Raw genomic sequence first — 22414 nt, 5'->3', positions numbered from 1 at the left:
AAATTTTACTGAGAATCTTTCATACGGTGCGCTAATCCCGTTGTTCTCTAAAACAGATCAGCCCTTAAAAAAGGGAAAACAAGGAAAGACCATAAATAGCGCCGATTCTCACTTAGTAACGCTGTTTTTCTCTACAGTTGTTATTGTGGAGAATCGACTCTAAGCAAACCAGTAATTTAGATAGATATCGACTTCTTTACAAGCATTTAAGTTGAGGAGGCTCAATAATACCTCAGTGATAATCGCGTCTGAGCAACAATAGTATTGTCAAGCCAATCAAACATTTGAAACTTCATTAATTTAAAAAATGGATATGCTTTCATTCATGAGTTCTAGGAATTATATACCAATCTATTAATCTGTGATGTGATTAAAAAATCGTTAATTAGTTCGACCTAATAGTTATATAGAAATAATTTTCCAAGAGGTATTACCCAATATTAAAATTATTTCAATAGTAGCAAAATATTACTTCGAGTGGCATTCGTTTTTAGTTGTGCGTTTCGTCACCCTTTCGATTTACCGATGATTTCAACATTTTAAGGCACCTTTTTTCAACTATCCTTCAGAATTGTTGGACAAGTTCGTTCCTAGAAGCCTTTTCGAAAAGACTGTTTCATTTGAGAGGCTACGCAAAATGATGCTAGTTCCTGCAACTGCATCTTCATTGCGTTAATTAGAGGATGCCTAGTGCAAGAGTGAGGTATGAGAGCGAGCATATTAAGCATCTCTCAGATTCCACCCTCGTCATCACAACATTTTACTGCCCTATTGCGGCTTAGCGCGCTAAGCGGATTGTTTCGAGAAGAGCGCAGCCAAAGCGCCTTCAAATCATCGTGTATGCAACCTAGACATCCCTCGAGTACGAATAGTTGTATTCAAGCGATGTTAATAATGTCGCGTTGCCGCTGCCCATCCGGAATTTTTATAAAGCTTGTTTTGCTCTAATGCAAGTTCTTCTAGACACCGCACGCAATTTTTAATAGAGAGAAAATAAGAGATTAAGTTTTCAACATGGACTGTCAAGTGCGGGTCAGTAATTTGTTGATTTAAAATGTCACATTACGCCTTTCATTGACACGAAAATGAACCGAGCCGTTTCAATGTTATTTTTTTGGGATAGTCGAGAGTGTTCCCTGTCAAAACTCTAAGTTTTACTTTCGAATGGTTAAAACTCGTTTCTATAAATCATAAGCGTTCACGCAAGAAAACACTTTCAATCGCGGTGGAAAACTTTTCAGCTAAGCAAGTTTTGTCGAATTGGGTTAAAAATTAGAATTTGACGGAAAAGTTCATGGAATGTCCTCAAAAAAGAGCGATCGGTTGAATTTTCCCCCCTCATTCTTCTCATTCTTCTCCTTAATTTTCTTTTTTTTTCTCTTTTCTACGTGTTCCTCTTTCTCTTGCAACAGTGTTCATCAAACTTTTATTTGGTATCAATGTTGAAATTACCTGTTATTGTGGATCAAGAAACTTGTAAACTGCTGTCACAAATATTTCCCTCCATCCAGTAACTGTATCGGTGCAATTCATCGGAACAATGAGACACTGAACATTCCGAATATGCACTGACATCGAAGGCAAAAAATCTCATGTTCACAGTTCTTATTCAACATGAAAACTACTCACCGTGAGAATCGTTGTGTTTTGAAGGGAGACATTGCTTTTTGTCATAAAGTGACGATGAAATATTACATTTTTGTGACCATCTTACGACTCAAATACTTGGCTTTTTCACGAAATATCATGACGATTAAAATATGTTTACAAACAGCCCACTTTGAATTTCATTCTTGAGGGACAAAACAACTTTCATGGCACTGTAAAAGTTTAATTGTCATTCTTGTAAATCGTCCAATTGGCAACACTGCCAGTTTTTATGGATAAATTTGACCCGGTTGCCATCGTCTTGTTTTTCTGGGCTCAGTAATTCATCCCTTGGACAGCCAGCCCCCGCCTCCCTCCCGTTTGAACTAATCCCCCAGATTCTCAAGGGGGTGAGTTTTATTTACAGGTACCTACCGTCGGGTTCTTTGGCTTTTTGCCGTGCTGTGATCTCCATACGGAGCATTGCCAGTTCAGACTGAAAGAATTGTCATTTTTTTGGACCCTCGAATGAAATATTTTGAAGCTTATACGTCCTTTCAGATCTTAATCTAAGGGGAACTCTATTTATAGTAATTTTTGTTAGAATGTGTTTATCCACCAAGATTACTTTAAATCGACGGTCTCTACGTGAACAGCGTCGTTTCTTTCCTGACTAAACCATTGATGCAGATCTTCGCACTTCTGCTTTTAAGCCTGATTGTGAATTTCAAAACACGAAGGTAGTTTTTGTGGCATGATTTGAACAATGACCGATACGTTGAGGTAGTTTTTTAAATGTTCTTAAGGAGTCCTCAGTCATATGTGTAAAGTGTGAGATAGATGCTAATGTGACTGCCACATTATAATAAACAGCCCTATAGAGCAAGCAAGATTTCTACGTTCAAAAGGAGGTAGAGTCATGCCGATGACGCTTTACACACGACTTATTCAGTTGATACTGCACACCGACAAAATTGATGTCGTGCACAAACCATTTGGTGAAAAACACACATTTTGTTGGTGTAAAGCAGCAACTAGGTTAGGGTAGAGTCACTCATGCTGAGACGAAAAACTGGTATTTCGATTTCCAACAATATTTAAATTTCGACTGATTTTGCTCTATTTTTGGCAATAAAGAGCTAAAGCTACACTATAATCATAAAATATTAAATTTTAAAAGTACTTCTCACAACTGCGTTTTTTTTAATATCATCCTAATTTCTGCGTTACTCCATATTAGGGGGCGTTTCGAGGGCAAAATTTTCACCACGCACTTTTCCAAATGATGGTGTTATCCCTTATTGTACTTTTCGCAGATCTAAGAGCCTCTCTTCTAATGGACAGTTACAAATAAACAAATTCGTAATTCCGTGATTTATCACGCGAGAAGGGGCAGAATGAGAGAGATTGCGTGTTTATCGCACTCCTGATTTTGTGTTTAATGCCACGGAGGGTTGGGGGAGGGTGGAGAGTGTGAGGTTGGTTGTTAAACAATCGGCATTAATCCGTCCTTGAGTCGAGACAATGTTGCGAGGACACTAACTTAAGGAATTTCTCAAATCGTCTCGCAATCCAGACTAGAAATACATCATGCCAAGCAAAAACAGCATATTTACGCTAAGTTTCCGCTACAGCCACGCGGTTTATGGTTCATGAGGTAGAACTGCAAAAGAGCTCTCCTTCACTTGGCAACGCACCGAGCCGAAAGTTACTTGGAGAGATGCCACGGCTAGACGGAAGTTTAGACAACATCCAAAACAATTATACGATTTGCCAGGTGAGTCATTGAATTGCAAAATAACTTTGAATGCTTGCACATGCAAATGCGGTTATTTTGTGAACTGGCATTCCGAGAACTCCCGTTGTAGAATGCAAGAGACACAATCATACCCCTCGAACGAGAATAAAGTAGGTTTCCTGGATCACGGTGGAGCGCATAATTCTTTCTTTTCGGCCTCATTTACTCTATTTAACTTGAGTATTCAAAACTATTTCTGATTTATATATAAGATATTCTGAGTTCAGCAAAGTTGAAATGATATTCACTTGGGGTGGATTACAGTGCTATCGAGAAGGATTCGATGAAGGGTTGGTCACTTGAAAATGCAGAATTGCCATGTGTCTGAAATCTGATAAATTTCATTTATGAATGGAGTTTACTGGCCAAACTCATTATGAATATCACCGGTTTTACGTACTGGAAATAAAATGGAATGATAATAATGATATAATCTGCAAAAATGCATGTGTTTGAAAGAGGAATGCCACCATTAGACGTCACAATAAATGGCGTTAAATCCTCTCACATTTAAATATATTTTCACATAAAGAATCACACCCCCAGAAAATAAATGTAAAATTGACATATGAGGCAGGGTAAAAATCAACGTATTCCTTTAAACCTACTATCAAGTATTATCGTACACCAGACTGCTGAGTGATAGAAAAACGCCGACGTAAGAGCCTTCAGGCATTACAGAGTTTCCTTTCATGAATTACGAATTTTCAGAATAACTTCTCCCAATTTTTTGGAAGCCTTATTCATTCAAAAGCATCCGTATCTACGAATATCAAGGACAAACACTTATGCCTTTCCTCAATATAGTTTTATAAGTGGTGAAAATTAGGCGTATGATGTTGTCAATACGAACGAGTTTTCCTTTGGCACGACATCATATGAGTATGGAAAATTTATATTTGGGACTCATATTGTATCCTCTCCAAACGAATAAAATAAAAATACCGTAGCTATCGGCAGCGGTGTCATCGTGAACTTTCCCTCGGTGCTGCGCTCTGTACACGAATGCAATAACCATATTTATCTTATTAGCTAGAGAGCACAGCGTCACTCCGAAGACTCATATCGATTCCACGTCATTTTTATGGGCACTGGGGTTCGAAGCTGTGCTTTCGTGTGCGCTGTTTTCAGGGTGTCACTTTAATTGGCACTTGGACCGAGGGTTAAGCTTGAACGCCCTGATAATGTAATGAACTACCCCTCCTCCGTTGCCAAGTGTGCCCCAGTGGTGAGGCGGGAATGATCGATTATCGATATTTCCCCATTGGAGGCTATGGTAAAGAATCGATTATTAATTAACGTGTTCGTTGCGAACATTCTTCCTATCGATCCTTTTCTATAGATGTAAATGGCAGATAAATCGATATATATTGCAGAGCGGAAATGTAGTTACGTTCTTTCACCTATATGACGAGTAAATCGGCCTTATTATACTAACTGCCGGCTTACGGAATATGACAGTAAGTGCAAGAAGGAAGTTTTAAGAAAATAGACGGAGCGTTTGAGTGGACAATTCTATTGAGAGAATCCCTTGCTTTTCGTGAAATTGTCAATTATCATACGAGGGAGCTTTAGACTGATTAATAGTATTAAAATCTTGAAATAAGATTCATCCATATAGTTAATTTTATATTTTCACATACAGTTGTACGAATCAATGTGAAAGAACGTGCGAACGCCTTGTTTATCGATCCTTTTCCATAGTTTTACATGCCGGATTAATCGATACATCGCAAAGCACGCTACGCCTCTGTCGGAAATGTCTATCGATGACCTCATCGAAACGTGCATTGACAAGCTTATCAGAAACGTCCGTTGATGAAGTTATCAGAAAACCGTGATGCCGTCATCGGTAAAATCTGTGGCGATGACGTTATCATGACTCTTCTGACGTTTGTTAATTATAATTGACTGATCAATCAGAACGACAAACACAAAAATCCACTTAACTTACATTAATGGAGTAAGATAAGAAGACGCGACTTTAGCTGCAGTAGCTGAGCATGTGAATTCATTTAAAATAGCTCAGACCAATTTTGAAAGAGACTCGATATCGAAAACTTGGGCGTTAGTGCTTTCTTTGGCAGCTTAGTTTGACCTCTATAAACGGGAGAGTGTTGCCATCTCAATCCTTTTACTACAGAAAAAATGCGCCCCTCTCTGATTGGTCGGCTATCATTAAGCCCCAAAGTTGGCCCAATATAAACAAACCCCAGCCCATCCGCTCCTAGTTTGGCCCAATGTAAACAAACAATATGGCAAAAAATTTCTACAAAGTTTTAGACGTGATTTTGGGTGTGATAGGGATATTTTTGTATCCAACTTCTACATTCAGTTCGGATCGAAATTTGATGAATAGTTTTGCCAAAAATTAAGCTTTGAGTGTGATTATCATTCATTTCTTAGCCGATAATACATGTTCCTCCGGTTCGTGTTTGTTTACTATGGGCCAACTTTGGAGCTCCATGATAGCCCAAAACTGATGAACCAATCAGAAAGCGGTATAGAGATGGCAATACTCTCCCGTGTGACCGAGTCGGCCCATATTTTTCCCAAGCGAACTACGAACGAAGGTTGGACGATGCACTTGCCACACGAGTTACGCTACTAATCATACTGATAAATATTCTCAAATTCAGTCTGCTCCGACTAAGGATCGAGTGCGTGACAGGAATAAATTGACGTCATCCGTCGGCGAAATCGGATTGCAGTGCCAGACAGAACGCGTGCAAACATTTTGGCAGGATTAGCGAGGGATATTGATGAGAGCGAATCGCAGACGATGAAACGCGATGAATCCTGCAACTCGCGCGACGAAGCGCGCTGCTATCCCAGCTCAAACATGCATGCTATGCCGCCATGCTAAAGAAAAACGCCGTATGAGCTTTCGAATGTTGCCCAAGTTCCCTCGATAAAGTTTGTATGTTTTAGAGAATTTGTGATGATTTCTCTTTGAAATTTTCAAACACACTAGATAAACCGGATAGAGTTAGATTGATCGCAGTCAAACCTATATTGATATTTTTAAAAACCTAATTTTTCCTTTTTGTTTATAACCTCTCTCCTTTCATCCTCCTCTTTCTTCTTCATCATATGTCTCTTCTTTCTTCATTATTCTTTTAAATCTTCTTATTGCTCTCTTGTTATTTCTATTTTTCGCATTCTTATTCGTCTTCTTCTTCCTTCTCCTTACTCTTCTTCTTCTTCCTCCCCATTACTTCTTCTTTCAGTGTTTTTATGTAAGTTATTATCCACTCTCTTTGGTTACGGGATCTTATATCTTTGGACCTGTGTCATTTTTCAAAACTCTCAATGCAATGGGCCTGTTGCAAACTTTTGCTAGAGCAAAACTAAGAGTTGTTTCTTACAGATAATGCCCTAAAAATCACGATGAGCGCATCGGCAAAGTCTGAAATTCACTCATAACTTCACAATCTGCGTAAGAAATTTGCGGTTTTTTGAGCTTCCCGCTTCGAAAACGATACTACGGTACAGGTGAACATTTTGTTAGAGGAGTCGTTCCATTGGCGGCAATACTCATCATGGCCGACGCCAGTCCGCCAAAACACGTGTGATGGGACGAGATAACACCTGAACAGGATTAAACCACATAACAATCGGCGTGTTTACGTTCATATTTTCCTCGCTCGCCTTAATTGACCTTGAACTCTCCTTGAATTACGCGAGGAACTGCGCAAACGTCGGCCATGATGAATATTGCCGACGATGGAGCGACTCCTCTAACAAAATGTTCACCTGTGCAGTGGTATCGTTTTTGAAGCGGGAAGCTCAAAATAACGCAATTTTCTTACGCAGATTGTGAATTTATGAGTGCATTTCAGACTTTGCCGATGCGCTCATCGTGATTTTTGAGGCATTATCTATAAGAAACAACTCTTCATTCTGCTCTAGCAAAAGTTTGCAACAGGCCCATTAGAATTGATTTGCTTGGTACTGCCCAATTGCGAGTGCCACGCCTGGCAAATTAAGAAAGAGAAAAGAAAATCACGAAGTTTCCCTGAGTGCTCGTATTTTTTCGAAAGAAATTTGGCAATGGCCAAGTATTCATGTAGCGTTTTTTTCTCTGCACGACAGCATGTTACACACACTCACCATGTCAAAAATGTAACGCTTTCCTTTCGGAAGTCATCATATAACTTCATCTAGAATATCCGTTCCTCGTAAATTCAAAGCCGGGAATCGGGATTCGATTCCCGTCTGATGTAGATTCTCGGCGATGGAATTCACTGGTAGACTCCGATCCGCGTCTGAAGGGGATTTTTACGTCACTCTAAGGTAAAGTTAGAAGTTGACGGTTCGTTCCGTCTCCGTGGTAAAAACTAGCCGCACATAGTGATTTCGAAAATACATCCTTACAAGGAATTACAATGATTTTGCCTCTGTGAAAAAATAAAGTACAACGGAAAAAATTCTGTATGATTCGGACGGAGTTTAAAAAAGACCATTTTAAAACTTGCTATATATTTTCATCCATGTCTCATGTTTTTTTGCTGTAGGAAATTAGTTGAGTCCTTCGTAAGGGCTATATGATGAATGTTCAAGCTCCGTAAAAAATTTCAATTTTATGAAGCTACTTTGAGGCGTTCATAAGCGTCCTTTAAATCCGGGTCATTTTCATAGTCGTGCCTTAAGTAGCTCTTTTCCATTGGAGCCCACATACCGTTCATATCGTGATTGAGGGAGGATTAAAAAAGTCTTTACCATACCATTAATCGAGGGACAGTTATTACAAATTTCCTATAAAATTAACGGTATGGGTTTAGAAATGTATCCTTGCAGGCTGCAGGGATTAAAAAAATTAGCCTCTTCAAAAAATACAAAACACAAAAGAGAAACAATGGAATCAAGGTGATTTTGACAAATTTTAAGGTAGGCGCGGACAACCTGTAATATTTTAAAACTTGCAATATGTTTTTCTTTTTTGGATCGTAGTTTTCGTGTGAAAACATTGTAATTTCCTACAAGGATAAAAATCCAAAGCATTGTTGTTAAATTTCACTAGAAAAATGGAACTTTTTACTTTCTCGCTCCCATAGGGTAGAGAGGAAGTATTGTCATCCTCCAAAAAAAAAAAAAAAAAAAAAGTTGAAATTTCATCATTTCTAGACGTTTTAAGGTCCCAGGAGTAAAAATAACCATACTTGGAAAAATGTGTGTCCGTCCGTCCGGCGTCCCCCAAATCTGTCTACAGCGCTATCTCAGAATCTATCTGTTCGATTTCATTCAAAATTGGCACAGGACACCATATCTATGGTCTCCTTATGCACGTCCAACGATTTTGAGGTACGCTAAAATTTGGGGGGGCTACGCTCAATTGTCCATTTTTAGCAAAATCACACGGAAAGCTCATTTTGAAAGACTGTAAATTTTGAAAAATGTCTTTAATTCTTTAACAATGGGCATCAAGCACCTCACCTGGGTCATTAATTTAAGTTCCAAAAAGATCTTTGGACTAAACTCAAAATTCAAGAGATTACGAGGCCCAAAAGTAGGCACTTTGCTCCGCGAAACAGCTCATTTTCAAGGACTGTAAATTTTAAAAAAAATAAAAATAAAAATTCCTTCAATTCTTCGAAAGTTGGCATAAGAGCACCACCTGGTTCATTAATTTAAGTTCCTACGAGGTCTTTGGACTAAACTAAAAATTGAAGGGTTACGCGTCATATAGCGAGGAGAGCACTTCGGTCACACGGAGAGCTCATGGACTGTAGATTTTGAAAAAATGCCTTTAATTCTTTGAAAGTTGGCTCAAAAGCACCATCTGAGTCATTAATTTAAGTTCCTAAAGGATTCATGGACTAATCTCATAATTGCAGAGGGGCCGATAGGAAACGCTCAATTCTCTGATAAATGAGTCGGAGCGCTTCTAGATAATAGCAGCAAACGCTTTGAGTCAGGTGAAACCTAGGAATTCAAATGCATTATATAATGCATCATATACTATTTCCAAAATTACTCCGTAGGTAATCACAAAGCAAAATTAGACAACTAATTAGATACATACTCACATTACAAAGGTACTATGAATCATCAAGCTAACGCCAAGAACTGACACTTAGATCTTTATTAAAAACTAATATGTTTGTTGTTAATGAATTTAGAATCCCGGCAGATTCCATCTTTTGCGGTTCCTTTTTACGAGGTACTAAGCACAAATATAATGTAATAATTCGGCACAAATATGACTGATTTAATGCTTGTTAATGAAGGAGGTTATAATTGTTGTAACGTGACGTTTGTTGACTTGTCTCTGGTTGACGTTTGTCGATGGCGCTCTCTATTGTTTTCGCTTTGAGTTACGGGGATACGCGGTAAGGAGATGGCGCTCCTGGCGGGCGTGTCGTGAACCTTCCAGCAGGTAGATTCGCCCGCCAAATTTAAAATTTGGGAGATGCTAAGCGAAAACCGTTTAGTTTTAAGACTATTTGAACATCGAATAGTCATTCTACCCATTCAAGTAGATATTTGATGGCTTTTGACCGTGCTTAAGGAGAGATTATAATATAAAATCGTATCTGAAGTATGATGTCAATGAATCTAATGGATCCTAATGAATCGTAGAAAAGCTAAGATTTTTACGGATCGCCATCTTTGACAGGAGACTTAGTTAATCAATTACATATTTAATTGAAGATGCCTCATAAAATCAACAAGTCGAGTCCGAATATATGAATTCACCACATATCGCGAAGACATTTACAATGAAGTTCAATGGTTTGAATACAAATTTCATAACTATTATCCTGTGATCAAAATTCCAATCAAACTTTATGATTTTGTAAAATTGGCAGTATTTTTCTAAATATTCCAGTAAAAGTGTCTATGCCGGCCCGGCTCGAGCGAGAAAGTCCCGTGCGGTCCCCGCACCAATCCGCTAAGCGGATGGGGGGGCGAAGCCCCCCAAATGCCGGCGCGTAGCGCCGGTACGCGGCGCGAAGCGCCGCGCATAAATTGGCCGGAGGCCAATTTTTTTTTATGCTGTGTTAGGCCTCCTTATAAACTTCCCTTAGTCACAATGTATACTATATGGGGCCTCTCAAAGAAAGGAGCTGTTTGTGATACGAGCATGGGTATGCCCCTTTGATGGGCAATCGCTCGCTATGGAGGGAGTTTCGCTGCAGAGCTGCAAGCCACCACGGCACTGAACGACCGGGCGTTTTTCCACCTGCGACTTTTGACCTAGTGCCTCCTCTTTCCCCGGTGCCCTCTCGCGCCCGGCGATTGTGCTTGTGGGGCACCTGCGTCCCGCGTCACTCAAGGGTTTTTAATCATCGCTAATTGAGTCGCAGACATAATCGGGAGTGGCCCCCACTCCTGAGTCAAAGGGCTCTCCTACCAACAGCCGTGACGCGTGGGTTAATGCGGGGGGTCGAAGGGGGCGGGGTGGTTGATGGGGGTTGGGGGTTGATGGGGGGGTCGATGGGGGGCCTGGAGCCCCCGCTCCAGTCCGGCGTTCACCATTTAATTCCACTTGTTTTCGCTCGCTTGTTAAGGCTTCAGAACTTACAGAGAATACCAGGGACTGGGAGGGGGTCCTCCTGACCGCTACGCAGGCTAACTCTTGACTGGTGCAGAAACCACTTTGCGGTAATAAATAAACTGGGGTTTATTTGGAAATCTGGTGAGGTTGCGTTTATATTGAGCTCATATTGCCGGCCGATGACCAAAAATCGTGGTAATTGGTCAGGTGGATCATTGGAAAAAATTATAGCACAAAATAAATATTCATAGGGCTAGTACAAGTTATTTTGTATAATGACGACAATGACGATGAGAGATTAAAAAAGTATTCAATATAATGGCACGACAAAGAAATGTCTAGAGATAAAAGCTACCTTGTATTTAACTGAGCTTTATATTTTAGCTGGGGACCAATGTGATCATAGATCTGACGATTTCAAAACTAAATATTATGCTGCATGATGCTCCAATCCTAGCTCGTGCGACTTTGAACTTTTTTTTTTTTTTTTTTTTTTTTTTTTTTTTTTTTTTGTGACACATTCAACGCGGAAAAATGGACGGTGAACTTTTTATTAAAAGCCTATGGGTACATTCGGTTTTTTTTTTCAATATATGATAATTAATTGAAACTTTTCAACATTTCAGAGAAAATTTTCACTTCTGACATCCAAAATGTGTAAATTGCACCAATTTTTTCTATCTCTCAATATGCGGCTTAAACAGCATTGTTTATGGGTGATATGATCTCATTTTTGTCAAAAAAGTCCTTGCATATGTTTCTAGTGACCTGGCTAACCACTGAAACGTACGGACTGGCAAAAGCTTGTGAAAACGGCAGCTCAGGGCGTAACTCTGCAGCCACTATCGACTTGAGGTTAGAGCAGATTAGACGGAACCTCCGATTGCTTGACAGCGTTGTCATAATTCTAGTGTTTCTCTGATTTTTCCGTAAATATGCCACTAAAAATAGGGATTTTTAGTAAAAATTTGGTGCTCTGGTCAAAATCAAGAGCCCTCGGACGTCTTCTACATTATTAAATTCACCGCGCCCCTCCCCCCCCCCCCCCTCGACGCCCACCGATAATCCAAAGACTTCCCCTTGCTCCCCAGGACATCAAACACAGTGAGTTGAGTTCGGCGACACATTGAGCAGAGAGAACCGAGAATGGGTTGTTTGGAATCTTATATCCTTCTTCATTGCGTAACCTGGATTAAAACCTTTCTGAATTCGATCATCCTTTAATCTTTGATTTATTTCATTTGTGACCTCACAGGCAAAGTAACCAGAAAGGAAGGCAAGATTGGAATTATTTGAAATTTCAGTAATATGTAAAAAATCGCAAGACTGCTGGATGAATCATATTTTCCAGGTAATGTTAGATTTATGTTATTTTTCAGAGGATAGCGTATGTATTTTCTCACTTAAACTTGCAGGTAGTCCGAAGAAAAGACGATTTTTTATGCATTTTGAAACATGCATACACCCGAAGACTATTATGTGATGCATTTTAATCCACCCTCAATTTCGAGGTTGGAAATATGCCTTCGCAACGTATTTTAAAAACATCTCTCCAACATGTTTAGATTTCATGAGAATTAATAAAATTTAAAGCTTTTTTTTTTTCAATGAAATATAGACATACTAAAACAAAACCCTCGTTTACAGAGGCAAAATTTTCATCAGCAGTACAGCGATTTGTATCAAGGTGATTAGGAATATAGGATTCGGATAATAGAATTTGAAAGCTTTCTATTGATCTGTAGATTTGCGAGCAGTTCAGTTCATTTTTTGTCAACAGATGGCGTAGAAGTACATTTTACATCTCCCCTCCCTAAAATGTTTGCACAAGACTCCTCTAATTGAGACGGCATGAATAACTGGATCCTGAGGGTTTTTTTTTTTTTTTTTTTTTTTTTTTACAAAAAACCCTCTCTTCATGGACGGTCACATTTTAGCTAATATTACGGTGCTTATTATTATCGAGGCTTCAAAAGCTTCAAAACAAAAAACAAAAGAAAACTAAAAATTCAAAAATTCAAAAATAACCAGCCTCCTGTCTCTCACGTCGTCTCCTGTAAAATTGTCTGTTTTGCTAGCAAATTCCAGGCTTTTTTTGGAGCAATATGATCTTAACTGAATAGTTTCGAATGAACGAGGGAAAAACTACCGCGGGGTGGCTCTTTAGAAGAATCATTTAAAACTTTGGCACTTCCTACAGTCCGAAGCTATACTCAAGTCATAATGACGCAGCCTTGAATCGAACCAACCTTTTCGGCTTCCGACTTGAAATGTGGTCCGCCCTAATTGTATTGGTAATTTACTGCTAAACGAAAATGTTACTCAATTCACAAAATTATCTTACTGACCTTTACAGTCATTGACTCGATGACCTAAATGGAAAGGTTCTCCATCGAATGAGAGTTTTTCCATGAGCTTGAACGAATCACCTTCGGTTTGTTCCTCGCACAAAAAAAAAAGCTTTACTATTCGTTTTAAACTCTGCTGGTTTAAGCTTACATTGTCTCATAATTCATGGGGTTCAGAGGGTAAAATTAATAAAGTACCTGATGATAATACGAGAAGAAGAGGTCTAACGAATTTCATATTCAAACTGTTAGGACTTTACGTCTAGAAAAAATTCTAGATACCTAACTACTGCAGGTTCTCAAAATATCGAATAAAAACGTACCTCGACAATAACAGATCATATATGAATACTGAATTGAAAAGACATAGTCAAAGTGTATTTATTAATCAGTACGAGCTTCCTAAGGGTCAAACATGTCGGAAAGCTACTTCTGCGGTTTTACAAATTGAAAAGCTTGAAGAAAAAGACACCTTAACATTTAGCGCACAGCCGATAGTGAGAGCTTTTTTGTAATGACTAAACCTTTTCGTAAAAGTCCACACGTTTCTTGGAAAATCTGTTATTTATCAGAAGAAATATGGCAACATCAAATAATTCCAAAGCTATTTTTCGCAACATAACTACCTATAGTGTACATAGAGCCGCAGAGATAGATAAAGAGTGTAGAAAGTTCTATCGATCGAAGTCGTAGAAGTAGTGTGTACCGATTCAGGATTGGAGCGCCTTCAATTGGAGTGATACTTCTCGCTTTGCCGTTACGTTAGTTTAGTTGCGTGACCTAACTTAACCCAACCTGCTTTTATTGCGACGGATCAGAATAACACATCTAGGGCATATTCAATCACAGCAAAGCTTGTTTCAACTTCCCAGAATTACTTCTGCAGTATAATGTTTACGAGGAAACTCATCAAATTGTTCCTCTCGAAGTTCTCCCTGAATTTTTGTCACTATGTAGGTTTGACAAGTGAACGAAATCTCGGCTCCCATTCGATCGATTTTTGTAATACTTAGTATCAGTGGAAGTGTTAAGGTGAAAAACTCAAATCTGTAGGCATATTTTCAAAATCTAAAAATTAGAGATGGTGAATATGACCTAAAATACTATCTCAGCTCCTGTTCAATCGACTTTATTGACCTCCTTGTCTTCGATCAATTTTTTTCAGAGAAATACGTTATTTTTTTTATTTTTTCTTAGAAAACCATATACGTTTTTGTGTTGATAATCAATCATGTTTGATCAATTGATAAATTAATACCTAATTGAAACCTATATACACTAGTGATTGGAGAATATGTGTTTCTTATTTTTGTAAACCAAGCACCATTTTAGATATTAATATGATATTTGAAGAACTAATGATAATGGCATTATAATGTGATTTTAAATATACATAAAAGTATATTTACACTGAACAAGTTTAAACACTCGCTGACCACTTTTATCAAACCTACGTATTTTATTCCCACCTGTCTTATGTTTTCTTCTTCTTAATTATTGTTGTGTATAAGTGAATATCGGCAAAAAAGGCACCTACATGCACGAAGGGAAAGTTTCCGAAACATGACACTTTCGAAGTTGCATGGAAAAATTGGGAAACGCAGATAACTTTTTCGCCATATTCTACGGGCTAAAATATGTTAGGTAGTCGATGAGTTGCGCCAATAGAGAGGGTATGAGGTTGCTACAATGGGTTGTAACAATTTTTAGTCCCGAAAATTACGCGTCATTAATGATTGGAATGTCTTTTTTGCAAAACAACGCATTTTTTTAAATAATCAAGACTCCGGTTTAGAGTGAAGAATCAGGGCGTTTTCATGTCAAAAATAACAAGTTTTTTAGCTGTAAAATCAAAGCTCAATATTACATTTTCCTCTACCCTTAAGTGATTTTGCCCGTGGTCGAACACATGGAGTAGATGTTAAAATAATATAATTTATCGGAGACATGATGATTTGATGTACTGAATAGAACATGGAGTGCGTTCTAAAATGGATTATGAAGATAGGGTATAGTCTAAAAAGAACCGTATTCTGAAACATGTCGAGTTCAGAGCTAACACTGACATCCATGCCCTCGGGGCTTTTATCGCGTAAAACATTGGGTGCTATTTCATCTTCGTTCCTTTCATAAGTAACGTCTTTCCGGCACAGCAGCAATATAATGGTGAAACGTTCACAGTAAATTTAACGCTGCGATCACCCCTCCCCCCTCTCCTCAGACACCCTTTCACGCCGTCTTTTTGCATTTTTATTTTAAGCCGTATATTTGTCTATCTAATTTCCTTTGAGTTCTCGGGCCGAATTTTTCGGTACGAATTTCATCAGCTCGTATTTTTTATGGGGCCAACTTAGTGTTTACAGGTTCTGAAGTGGGGATCATCGGAGTTTACGAGCTCGGCAGACGGATATTGTGAATGGTCTGGTAGCTGTGAGCTCACGAATCTAATTTCTTAAAACTTGTGTGCAATTTCATCTCAGGGACGTTGAATGTTTTTGTGTGACTGATGAAATCACAAGCTCATTTGACCTTCTTTCATTATGCAACTTTCATCTCAAGTGCACTTTTGAAAAATCACAAAATGAAGCGTTTTAATAATTTCCGAGAGTTGATTTCTTCTTTCTGTGCTTTTAATACTACATACGGTTGAAATGTGCCTTTCCCTCATCGCCAATTTTGACATTCTCCTCTAAATTCACATGGAAAAAAATGGATTGCTGATTTAACAATTAGTAAATTGTTTAAAAATAAGTCCGACATATTTCAAAAAGACATTGTACAATCGAAAATCTTAATTAACCACGGGGGTGGTTAAATTAGCATTTTTTTATTGCAAAATTTACGTTCAAACATGTCGGACACTGTTTAAACTACAACATTGTTAAACTAGCAATTTCATGTTTTCCGTGCGGATCTCTTTGACACATTGCTACCGGAATGTAATGTCCCTTTTAACTGATCCTGTCACATTTACTCATTGATTGAAACAATCCATCTATGAATTGTCATTTTTATAAATAAGTATATCACAATAAACTTCTCCGCTTACTATGCGGGAAAATGATGCGTTAACGGGAGATGACAAAGTGAGAAAAGCAGTTTAATCAGGGAGTGCTACGTTTGGAATTATTTTTATTTTATTCGAGTCAATTTTTGGAATGATAATATTAAAATACTGTTGACAACAACGACTCTTAAACTAAGCTGCACAAATATTAGAGAATTATCTGCTCGGAAGCTATGTGTGGTGCTCTCGTCACGATTTAGCGATTTAGCTAGCCTCATGAATGAATGCTCAACGGTGTCAACTGTTCTAGTTGGGCTTCATTTAATTAAAAGCGACGTTGTCACATCGCGATGCAGCCGTGGTTTTGCAACACGAGGATTGGCGTGAGATCACGGAAGTTACCGACAGATTTCGCGATTTGGCAAATGTTTTCGCACTCTTCCGGTTCAGGTGGCCGATTAAGAAAATCAACGGATGATCGAACCAATCCCATTGTCGCTCAAGCCGTGGTTGCCAGGTTAGCAATGCTCCATCAGTAAGCTTGGACTCACATGAACAGTAAAATGACCGAATGTACCGTTCACCGAGCAAGCTACCTTCGATTTCCAATGGTAAATGTTTCAAAAAAGCAAACTTGTCAAAGATTCATCAACAAAATCGGAAAATTAGTTTACGGTAAAACTTTCTTTATTGTGCTAAAATGAACTATGTACTATGTACAATTGAATGAAATCCAAACAGGGTATGTGGCACGCAAAACCCTATGTGCATAGTTCTTTTTGAATTATATACCATACCATCTATGGCATGGCGTTACATATTCGTTACAATGGATTTTTCGGTTCTTTAAAAATGGAATCTTTCTTCTCTTATGAATTTTATTTTTCAAAAGAATGATTACCAAAAATTTGAAATTTAGATGAGATAATTTTTGACTTCACGTTCACACGAAAGCTGCAACGTAGATCTGTGTCCCGTAGGATCCAAAATCCAGAAGTAATTCATGCCATAGAGGGGTTACTTAACTTTCTTTATAGCTCCTTTGAGCATGAACGAACATATATCAATTTAGTAAATTGGATGGTGAAATAGGATACTAAAATGAAATTGAGATATGTACGGAGTCCATATGGAACAACCAATGAAGCTGAATCGGATAGAGTGCACAGTGCTAGTTAAGCTAAGGTGTCACATTTGTATTGCAATGTTTCAAAATTGCATCTCCTATTTTAATTATTTGGAAGAAAACCGACCAGCATCCCCCTCGCAATCTCTTTCTCCCATGAGCAGGTTATTTCCACCATGTGAGGTGAAAATGTTGGAGAGCGCCATTCCGAAAATGTAAAGTAGAAGATTAGATTTTGAAACACTGCACTGTAGATGTGACCTTTTTGCTTAACTCTCCTCAGCCGATATTCAATCTATTTTCATTTGAGGCATTGAAAGCAGTTATGCTATTTTTATCTAATTCCGTACAACACAGAATTCCTATAGTGACGTCAGTACTATTAGCATCAACAGTGAGGATGAAGTAGGTAGGGGTAGGGAAGGGGCAAGTGATGGATAATTTTGACTGCCTTACTTTATTTGCGTCTAGTTTTTCCAGCTGACTGCTCAATTCTTCGGCCTCCTTGCCGCCATCGCCTTCTGGCTTATCGTCTTGAACTTGTTTCCGAGCCATGTGACCCCGGAACGACGCCTGGATCTTCGTTGCAGCGTCCGTCAGCTCTGCAATTATCATTAAAACCACATTAACTTGCAGTGCGATTGAATAATATGTATTGGGCCAATAGACAAGGTGCGAATTTAAGCAGCATCATATATGTGGCCCGAACTGTGAAAAAAAACCTTATCATCTATAAATTCAGAGAGTGATCGGTAGTTTTGCATAGAGACAGAAAATCTGAGCATTTTGACACAAGTTTTACTCTGGAAACCCAAGAACAGAACGGTATAAGACCTCTTTATGTTTCGAGGAAAAAATTATTAAGCTTTAGGTTAAACTTTTGGGTTGAAGTTTGTAGTTAAAAGGTGAGGAATTCTGACGTGCATAGCCCTGTGTTCGAAAAATGAATTTAAAATCACACCTAGCTTATTTCCATGGCTTCTAGAGAACGTTTCCCATTGAGAATTCAAAAACTCTTATTTTTTCCTTTTCCCCTGAACTCAGATCTCCTGCATATTTTGCTTCCGGATAATAAGATAAGTTAGTTAGTTAGTATATTTTAAGACATTCAGCGTCACAGGCTATTAACGTCTTTACAGATAATTTTGAAAATGGATAAGGTTCCTTTTCATAGATTCTGCCATACATATATTTACCGTCAGTTTACATTGAATATGATTTTTACAACTAAAAATATAGGTATATGTTAACCTTTAATCAAGATTAATGCTTTTAGATACATAAATTCACACATCTCGCTCATGAAAAACCATAATCTATTGAATTAAAGCATACAAAAAGGTAGCCACAACAGTCTCGGCGGTATGAAAATGTGGCAATAATTTCAATCTCGGCACTTCAACTCAACTGCTGCGCGTTCCTTACACGTTGAATAACACAGGAGAGGGTAGGGGCGTGAAAATTTAACTTTTCATCACTAGAGGTGAATAAAAAAAGTTAATATCTTGGCTAGGAGTTAATTGCAGAAATTTTTGCAAAAATTTTACTTTACTTTTTTACAGAGAGATTTCCCAACAAAGCTGTCCGAAAATTTCACTGAGTTTTCTTTGTGCTGCCGGCAAAATTCGGTGAAATTTTCAAACAGATTCAACCACCTATCTCTCTTTAAAAAATAAAATGTTGGAGGAAATTTTTGAACGTCACATGCCGCTTGTCTTACTTTTGCCGGAAGGTGACGATGTATGAATCTTATAATAAACTATAGGTAGAGGTCTTAATTGGAACATTTTTTAACACAGAATTGGACGATGAACTTTTTTTCCTCTTTCAGTCTTTTACTCATCTTCTGCACGGAATTGAGCTAATTTTCATTCATCTTGCATCTCTATTCCCAACAAATCTACGTCAATTTTGGTCGGGAGCTCTTTAGGAATATTTATGAATTATTTTCCAGAGCATTAGCACTCTTAAAGGGTGTCAATGTCGCCGGCGTTTTATTAATCGTTTCCTCGCGGATGAAAATCCACTTCGTCGCAACTGCCTGCTATCTGCAAATGGATCTCATTCTATTCAGAGCGGGTGTTTCATGAATTATGAAAAATGTGCTCGAATTGAAAGATAATATTAGGAGTGAGGAAAGGGGTACGGAACGGGAGTTCAACACCCCCTGGGCTTTGCGAATGAAGTCGGCTGCCTCGAGTCTGAGACAGTCGCCCTCCAACGAGATCCATTGCAGTCCTCAACGAAAATATCACACCAAAGAACACTGCTGCAACGTTGGCGGTAAAAATTTCAATTTTCTCCACTGAAAAAAAAGTTACACCGGCGTTAAAAAGTTAAAGTTGTCTTTATAAGACATACCGTACGTTCCGGGCTCAGAGTCCAATGGTGCTAGGTGCTGGAGCCGTAGTTTCGACTGCTCTGGGTGTTACGCCCGGAACTTTCGACCTCTCAGACCGGAACACGGACGGTATATCTATATATCCCGTAAGCACGGTTTACTCGGCCGGAGTTTTTTTTTTTTCAGTGTCCTAAATTTTCAAAATTTACATTTTTATCATAATACTAATTACTTACCAATTTTGACCAACAAATTTAACGTAACAAAAAATTGGTTTTTTAGGGGGAAAATATTACATTCGAGAGCAATTTCGATATCAGTTTCGAATGCGATATTTTTCTTCTAAAAAACCACGCCTTCTTTACGTTGAATTTGTTTATCAAAATTGGTAAGTAAATTCTTCAGTCTCCTGACAACAGAATTGCGATCTCAAACTTCGAGAAAAATGACGAGTAGCTGGAAAAATGGAACTAATCGATGCGATATACCGCATGTCGTTCTTGCACAAAATAAAGCGACCATCGAATCACCTTAAAACACGCTCGTGGCTTTCGAAATCAGCTCATTTTAAGTCGTTCCCCCAAGCTCAGCGGAACGCATAAATTGCGGAATAATGATGATTATTTTTTTCTCAATAATGAAATTAATCTGACAACGCTGTTTTTGATTTACATGAAGCAAGTAGGAGCGTGGGAGGCGGGTCAGCCGTCTTGTCAATCCGGGCCTGGGATGCGATGGCAGAATGAAAAATCGCGTCTGCACAGTGCAGAGCAGCCGACATGTTTATTGGAGACGGATAGCTCTACAAGCGTGGCGTAGCGTGGCTATGCGTCATGAGATTAAGCCGCTCCGCTCTGTGCAGCTTTCAAAATCCGTGCAATAATTCCGCACTAACTCTTAGTTTTAAGCTGGCTTTCGCACATATCGGCACGGTATCCGATAATAGTGTTTGGGCAGGTATAGAGCCTTTTGTAAATGGACCATTTATCCAATGACGCACAGTGGATCGTGTCGATCAGAGAGGTCGGACATGAAATGTTTTTAACTAAAACTGCAAATTTTTATGTTTAATTCATCTCATTTTAAATTTCAAGGGGTGTCTCTGAAAGAAAATCTAACAAGAAAACCACTGGAACAACTTTTACAACCTCAAAGTTTTGTATGAACGGAGCCGTTTTTAGTCCAGCACTTAAATAAATGAAATATATACTCTCATAAATGCAGAATAACGCCACCAGTGAGCGCAAAGAGAATCTTAACTTTTGATTGGGTGAATTTACTGTGGTTTAATGATATTCCACTTTGAAGTTGTGTAAATAAAAATATCATTTAATTTTCAAAAAAATTTTCGGTGTAATTTAAGGCCTGTTTAAACATTTGACCTTTGCCCCGAGAGATTTTTGAGAAACGTGTCGTCCTAAAAATCTCCAATTTACGATTGACAAGGATAGAACTCTCCGCCAATACATTAATACACTAAAACCTTCAATCTATCTTCGATCTTTCTCAGTATCGTGTTTTTAAGCGGTGCTCATCCACAGTCAGATAAATTTACATAAATTAGGTCAAATAATATCCTCCCACTAATGTGTTCTCGAAATGGCAAAAATTATTTGTTTAAAATTCATTACTTTCATCTCCTCATCCGTCAAAATTACTCCCTCTTCTCGGTTCTCATTTTCCTCACCGTATAAATCCGAACGAGAATGCAGTTACGTCATAAAAATTCCGATTCTCACGAGTTGGTAACGATATTTTCTTCCATCTAAGTCTACTGAAAATAGTAGATTCAAGGTGAGGCAATCTGCCTCGATAAATATAGATTATCTCACATCGACGGTGAAACTACCAAACCACGTATCTCGTTTGCGGTGTTTAAAAATCTACGCTCACATTTTATTTTTTTGAAGTAGACCAACTCAATATCATTCCTTGAAATTTTCACAGAATTTTCTCCGCACAAAGAGGAAAAATCACAGAAATTTTCAAGACTGGACGTTGAGTAGTTTTTCATTTAAAAAATAAAGTATGACAGGAAGTTTGCGACGTCGCAAACCGAGATACGTGGTTTGGTAGTTTCACCGTCGACATGCGTTTCAATTGGTGAGGCCTAGTTTTCCAACTTGCAAAAATAGCCTCCACCGGGAAATCCCGTTCCATCAAAAGTTGTCGCTAACTTCTTTCGCGATAAGCTTGACCTTGTTGCAGCTCTCAAACTAGTTTAAGGGCAATAATAAAAGTTTATTCCGGGTGAGAAAATATGATTTTGAAGTTGGGAAGTTGAACACTCGAGAGGAGAAGTTGTGGGGAGCGACGAAGTTTAATCTGTGTGAAGCACGGTTGTCTATCTTTTGGGGTAGGCTCCAGGGTGATTGATTGAAAAGGAAGTTTTGACGCTCTTCGCGAAGCGGTGCTATGATCTTGAGCCCAACTCATTATCAGACACATGGATTTAATAGGTCGCCTCTGTAACTGCGTTAAGGTTGACTGGAAATATTCAATTCAACCAATATTAAACAACATACTTACAAACTAGACATTTTTAGTCATTCTTTCATATTCGTACGTACGTGGAAAAGATTGTATACTCGTCACAGCCAGTGGCTGGTCAAAAAAGCGTACCGTGCGGTAGTTACAGTTGACGGACATTTCGACAACGATTTTTTGTCCACACACCGCACGCTCCTAGTAGTTTATGTCCACGCG

General features: G+C 38.5%; 1 protein-coding gene across 1 annotated transcript in view; it reads right to left on the bottom strand.

Annotated features, from left to right (window-relative positions):
* Positions 1–22414, bottom strand: part of LOC109041172 (uncharacterized) — a 151316-nt gene that overhangs the window by 10051 nt on the left and 118851 nt on the right. The window contains exon 3 of the mRNA XM_019057405.2: positions 17824–17969. Coding sequence (XP_018912950.2) covers positions 17824–17969 — 146 coding nt within the window. The remainder of the gene's footprint in view (positions 1–17823; positions 17970–22414) is intronic.

The sequence above is a fragment of the Bemisia tabaci genome, chromosome 1 (genome assembly GCF_918797505.1).
Source record: "Bemisia tabaci chromosome 1, PGI_BMITA_v3".
NCBI lineage: Eukaryota > Metazoa > Arthropoda > Insecta > Hemiptera > Aleyrodidae > Bemisia > Bemisia tabaci.
This window is presented reverse-complemented; position numbering and strand designations above follow the sequence as displayed.